General features: G+C 43.8%; 1 protein-coding gene across 1 annotated transcript; it reads left to right on the forward strand.

Annotated features, from left to right (window-relative positions):
• Positions 1 to 1456: 1456 nt before the first annotated feature.
• LOC309685317 (E3 ubiquitin-protein ligase TRIM36-like) lies at positions 1457 to 6156 on the forward strand (the record flags this gene model as incomplete). The annotated part of the gene is made up of 6 exons (XM_082501101.1): positions 1457 to 1603; positions 2681 to 2776; positions 3709 to 3962; positions 4610 to 4734; positions 5276 to 5569; positions 5855 to 6156. Coding segments are annotated over 6 exons (1218 nt in total), but the record flags the coding sequence as incomplete, so codon positions are not given.
• Between the last annotated feature and the right edge of the window lie 678 nt (positions 6157 to 6834).

Here is a 6834-nt window from a genome sequence, read left to right on the forward strand (position 1 = left end):
TGAGAAGAAGAAATGCAAATGCAAATGAAGGAGTAATTTGAGCCTAGGGAAAAAAAAAAAAAAGTGGGGTGGGGGAATGGTCTAAAATATTTAGTCATAGTTTCTGACTATCCAAGTCTACTTGACTTGGCAATGAACTGATAATTTGTAAGTGATTTCCCTGTCTTTGTTTTGACCCATGATCATCTTTCCCCTCGTATCATCTTGAGGACGGGGAGCGAGTGAGCAGCTTGGTTGTTGTCTGGCTGCTGGTCAAGGTTACCCCACCTTTCATAAACCCGCTTTCATTCACAACCAGACTGGAGAGCACTTTGTAACGTGTGTGGTGGGGATGGGAGAAGCAGATACTGGGCTGATTGTTCTTGAATTCTGAGAGAACTAGACGAGGTAATCTGCTGACCTCTTCGGTCTCTAGCTTGCAGGCTGTAATTCTTACTTACACGAGGAGATGAATAAAAGTGTGCAGTTTCCGTTAGGTGTGACTGTGCACTGCTGTGGAAAAACTGCTTCCACAGACTAACAGCATGACTGCAGTTTTTGGAGATGTCTGCCTGCACAGCTAATTTTCCTGAACATTTCCTTTGTCTTTGGGCTTTTCACCATAGCCTAAGATAACATTTGGAGCTTGAGAGTTGGTTTTGGAGATGGTCTGCAACCTTAGCTTTGAGTGTCCGTGTTTATGCTACTTTATGTGCCTTTTAGATGGCTTTATCTGTTGCATGATCTTGGAGTTGAGCGGCACTTTTTCCCTCTTTGAGCAGTTATTTCCACACGCTCAGTTTTTGAAAGATGAGTTTTAGTGAACACCAGGTTTTTTACAGTGCTGTTTAAGCTGTTGCTGGAATTAGCGCTCAGCATGAGCAACTTGTAATTGGAGTCAGACAGAAAAATTGAAACACTGGGGCCTTTTGTCTTTAAGATGGCTGTGACTGGTGGTGGTGGCTGCGTTTCATTTGTTGCTCCAAGAGCAATGGCTATGTGGCTGGTCAGAGTCTAGCTTAGACCTCAGTCATTACAGTATTATGTCAACTCTTGCTTTAAGAAACAGTTCATAGCTGTTTCAAGAGATGCCGGTGTGAACAGGGTTAAATTTGACAGGGTGGACATGTTATGTATTGCATTTACATCTCCGAACTGGAGTGCGGGGAGCTTGAGGTGTGCAGACAGCTTCAGGGATTAGCAAAATGGTTGATTGCAGTATGGAGGCTATGTGATGTGTACACAGACATTGCTACAGGTTCACTCACTGTAAACCTGGTGAAACTGTTTGTTTTCATCTGCTGGCTTTCACTGGCATGGACAAATGTAAAAGGTGGAAGATAAACAGAATATAAAAAATACCCACTGATAAGTCAGACGCTGCTGTGGGATAATTGAGTGTTTTGGTGGTTTGTTGAGCACCTCAGTTTTTGGAAGGACACCTGCATTCTCTCTGCTCTCTTTTTTTTTCTTCCAGATTTTGATGTGTCCAGAACATGAAATGGAGAGGGTAAACATGTACTGTGAAATCTGCAGAAGGCCTGTTTGTCGTCTATGTAAACCGGGTGGATGTCATGCAAACCACAGAGTAACAACCATAAGCACTGCCTACAAAACCTTTAAGGTAAAAGTAAATATTGTTGGACCTGGCCTTAAGAAGGGGGAAGAGCACTGAGCCTCGGGTTTAAGGGCAAACTTCCCCTGGCAGGATGCCAGGACGTGTGTTTGGAGGACACTGAACGAGTCATGAGGCATGCTGCTGTGCAACATCTGTTAATGTATATATTAGTGTGACATAGTGTGCGGCTAAGAAACTAAACTATATTTTCTATGAGGCTTCAAACAGAACCCCTTAAAAGCGCTTCCACCTTATGTTAGCCAACTGTGCATCAGTACTGACCAATGCAGAAGGTTTAAGAAGTTAATGGTTTACAATCTGGCTTTTTTAAGGCAAGTGTCCTTGTGGCTTGGGTTAGCTTATACTTCAGAAGCACTCCTGAAGAATCTGCATCGGCAGTTATCTGCTGGGACGCTGTATGTTTTTGAAGTTGCAGAGCTGTTGATTCCCTAAGCACCATACAACAGGGCAGACTTGCAAACACTGCTTTGTTATTAAAGAATGATTGCTGCTGCCTCCTCTTCTTCCTTTGCTTCCTCTCTTGCTCACAGGAGAGAAAAAAAAAAAAAGCCCATCCCAGCCTGCCTTCTGCTCTTTGGCCTCCTCGCCTGTTTGCAAGGCTTTTCCTGTACAGCTGTTAACTCTTGCAACTAAGGAAGTGCAGAGACACTCCTAAGTTCAAGTTTCCAACCACTCATTTTTCTAGCAAACCTTACTACAGATGAGTTAATAACCTATGAGGCTTTTCTATTAGTTCTGGTAATGTCTTGAAGACTCGTGTTCCTAGCCTAAGAGAGAAGGTGACTGCTGTGGCTGGGGAAGGATGAGCCAGCTGAGGCTGTCACCTCTTCTCCTCAGAGGCTGTGCCACCAGTCCTGCACATGGCAGTGGCCTGATGTCCCGGGCCAGTCATGGCGGGTCACTGAGCAGTTCTCCGCAGGGTTGCTGCTCATAACTGATGGCAGGCTCTTGTCCTCGTAACTACAGAAACTGAGTGCTGGCTGGGTGGCCCACCTGTGCTTGTTGTCAGTTTGGGTGGGATGCCCTTGTTCTGCCTGCCAGTTTGCTGTTTTATTTTAACAGGAGAAGCTTTCAAAAGATATCGAGTACCTCATCAGTAAGGAGAGCCAGGTGAAAGCTCGCATCACGCAGCTGGATCTGCTGCTGAAAGAAACAGAGGTGAGAGTGGCTTGTGGGTTGTCTGGGGATGGACCTTGCAAGGACACAGCAGGGACTCCAAATGGAACAGTGAAGTGTTCCAGATCCTTTGGGGGTTTTTTTTGTTAGCCAGCAAAACCATTTCTGAACAGTTTGTGTTGGTTCTGAGTCACAGACGGTAAGACCTAATCCTGACAGTGTGGGAAATTTGGGCAACCTACAGAGGGAAGTTAAGTTTTGGGTGCTGCTGTGAATTTAATTGACATAAAGCTTATTTGATACCTTACCCAAAGAGAGGTGGGTTAGACTTACAGCTCTTGCATATGAGTGGTGCTGCACAATTTATGCTGTCTGTTTACCTTGAGGATGTTGCAGTGAAGTCAGAATTAAGGGCAAAATCTCCCTGCAGAAGAGTCAGAGCTGGGAGCTCACATACGAGCTGAAAAACGCAATGGCAAAAATTGGCAGGAGCTCCTGGCCCTGCCTGTATCTTGCTGCAGATGGCCTTTGTGCTTCATAGTTCCTTTTATCCAGGGCACTCATCAGAGGTGGCACTACAGGGCATAGGGGAGAAACTGGGCTGGACTCCCAGTTCAGGGTGACTGGGGAAGGTGGAAGAGCACCTAGGTCTTGGGCATGAAGACTTCAGACGCTGACTTGCTTTTACAGTGCTTTTCCATGAACTATTTAGACAAACGCTGTGCGTAACTCAAAACATAATCGGAGGAATAATTTCCTGCTCTTTCCTCTCTGCGTTAACATAGGAGACGCTTACTAGCTTGGGTGCAGTGCTGATTGCATTTTCAGTGTTGAAGAGCATAACAAAGCTCGTTAGTCTTGTCAGTCAAACAGATGACTAGTTTGCTCTGATCTCTTGAACAACCCTAAGTACATTTCTGTACACAGCCACAGTGCTGTGGGATCCGTCTAAAATGTCTTTTGTTCCCTCCTAGTGCAACAGTGAAAGAGCTAAAGAAGAAGCATCTCAGAGTTTTGAGAAATTATCTCATGTCCTGGAAGAGAAGAAATCCGCAGCTCTTAGGGCAATTGAAGCTTCTAAGAATTCAAGGCTGGAAAAATTGCACACACAAGCAGAAGAATCTCAAGGGCTCCTGGAAAATAATGGCCTTGTAGGACTTGCTCAAGAACTGCTTAAAGAAACTGATCCATCTTGTTTTGTTCAAACAGCAAAACAACTTCATGTCAGGTATCTTATTATCTTCCGTTCGAGGTACAGGTACTGTTCCAGGGATGTCTGGTCAGTCATATTCTTTGGACACCTGCTAGGAAAGTACTGAATGCAAGTACTTTGTGCTGCAGAGCCTCAGAGGCGGTCCCGGTACCATTCAGTAGAAATTCCTATATTACAGTGTGCGTTAAAAAACAGCCCAGAGGAGGGGCTCTGTCCTGCGCCAACGCCTAGCCTTCTTCAGTAGGACTGCAGTGGAAGGGTAACCCATTCAGCTCACTGATACAGTCCTTTGCTCAGAGATTGCATCGGGTATTTGCAAGTTAATCTAACAGGTCTCTTCTGGCTTTAAACTCTTTGATCTGAATAGTTGTGCTCCATTAGCGCTTCACACCTATTTTGTTCTTTGAATGTAATGCCCCAAATTGTTAAAATGCTCTGCCAACCAAAAGATTCCCTGTTAGTTATCTTTACACTGATGTACAAAAGGCCTTTAAATTTTGCATTTTAATTCTGTCTAGAGAGACAAGTTTCTGGGACACATGAGTAAGTACCTGAAAAGAGAACTTTTTTTAAAGCAAAACCTAGCGGTTTTGCTCTAAGGAATGCACCCATGTGAATTCCTTTTTCCCTCTTCTGCCATCCCTCTGCTTCTGTGCTTTCAGAATCCAAAAAGCTACTGAATCTCTCAAGAGCTTCAAGCCAGCAGCTGAAACTACTTTCGAGGACTTTGTGATGGACATAGCCAAGCAAGAAGAGATCCTTGGTGACTTGTCCTTCCATTCCAATGGCAAATTATGAGAGCATCATGTCTTTCTTGAGTTATAGCTTTAAGGGCTTCTCTGGAAAGAGGCAAAACTTGTGCAGGGCTGCAGTTGCAGAACTCAATCTTGTGACTTGCATTGTCCCTTCTGCCTCTGTGATTCACAAGGCGTTACCTGGCAGCAATGCTAGCTTCAGCTTTGATAAAGAAGCTAAGATGCCATGGCATTCAGAACCAGTTTACATTGGCTTCCAAAATATTGTAGTTAAGTAATACTAGGTCTTCCTAGCAGCTTTTTGTCGTGATTGCACGACAGAAAAGAATAGGTTTTTATATGGTTTTTTAGTTGCCAGCAAAAATAAATAATACAACTTTCAAAGTAAAACCAGAAAGGATTTAAGTGCATGAACAGACCCATCCTCATCTGCACTCTTTGACTGAGTCAGATTTCCCCCCCCCACTGTCCCCCCAGTGCTGTAGCCACTCAACAAAGGGCTTCTGTGTTTAATTCTAAAACAACATGTATCTACATTTGAGGTTTTTTTCTCCTGAATCTCTGTCATTCCAGGTCTAGAAATACCAGAAATCAATGAAGAGCAGAGCAAAATGTACAACAAAGCTCTGATCAGTTGGGAATGCCCTGGGAAGACAGACTCAGCTGATATCTATGTTCTTGAGTATCATAAGCTTAATAGAGAAGAGGAGAGTACAACGTGGCAGGAGATCGAAGTTTGCAGCAAGAGCAAAGTAATATCTGATCTCGATGACGACAGCAGCTATGCCTTCAGAGTTCGAGGATATAAAGGATCCATCTCTAGCCCTTGGAGCCGAGAAGTTATCTTGCGTACGCCTCCAGCCCCAGGTATTGGGTTTTCTTATGTCCACGAGCTGCTGGTGGTGTTAAGAGCTGTAGGTGGTTTCCAGTAGCTCCCAGACTTCTACTACACTGTTACCGGTTGTATAAATGTTTAAAAGCACTGTTAACAAACAGGTTAAGTAGGTAGCATACTGAGACTGTGTTAGCTTGCGTAATGTTCCTGGTAGCCTTTAAAAGCGAGGAATTCTAGTGCCAGCATGACTTAAAATATAGTTTATAAGCACAGAAATACTTAACTAAGAGAAAATTTTTTGGGATGCTGTTTTTCAGTTCTCAGTTTTCTTTTTGATGACAAATGCGGGTACAACAGTGAACATCTCCTGCTGAACCCAGGAAGAACCTCTGTGGAAAGTAGGGCTGGATTTCCTCTACTGCTGGGGTCTGAGCGCATGCAGGTCGGATGCTACGCAACCCTGGATTACATCATTGGCGACACCGGGATTGCCAAAGGGAAGCGCTTCTGGGCTTTTCACGTGGAAGCCTATTCCTACCTGGTGAAAGTGGGAGTTGTTTCTAGCAACAAGATACAGAAGTTGTTCCATAATACCCATGATGTGACCAGCCCAAGGTAAACTGCAGACTCTTGCTTAATACATGTTTTGTATAAGGAGATGGCTTTTTAAAAAATAAATTAAGAGCGAGCCTGGTCTCAATTAGTATACAAGATGAACCTAAGCAGTGGGAAGTGGCTTGAAGGATATAGTGTAAGCAGGTTGTCCTGTTCATCCTCTACTATTAGTAGGAAGATGTTCTAATTGTCCAGAGTCCTATTTTCTTTCTTTCTGGGAAAGAAATCGGGTTTCTACAGATATCAAGATATGTCAGTTAAAGCAAGAAGGTTAAAAAAGAGAAAAAAAAGCATCATTTGCAAGATTGAAGCAATGCTTAGTTGTCAATAGTAAGATTCTGCCTTAATTCCCTTAGCATACTAGGTTTGGCAGCCACTCAGAGGTACAATGTTCACTGTGCATATCTGTGTGTCTTTGCTGTAGCTTGCGTCATGGTGGATTCCAAGTCACTGGCTCATCCCAGGCTATAGATTTGCATGTGACACTGGAGTGCTACTGAGCACAAGCCAAAGTGCAGTGGACAAACCAGCAAAAAGATTTCCAGCTCTCAATTACAGTTGTAGTAAGCCTGGATGTGTCTAGGAACTGCAGGCTGGGAGGCTATCTCCCAGGGGCTCTTAACTTTTTCATGAATCTAACAAAAGTGTTGGCCTTCTGCTGTATAACATACTGAAATTATAA

Source organism: Vanellus vanellus, assembly GCF_965231255.1.
Source record: "Vanellus vanellus genome assembly, contig: HAP1_SCAFFOLD_60, whole genome shotgun sequence".
Classification (NCBI taxonomy): Eukaryota; Metazoa; Chordata; class Aves; order Charadriiformes; family Charadriidae; genus Vanellus; species Vanellus vanellus.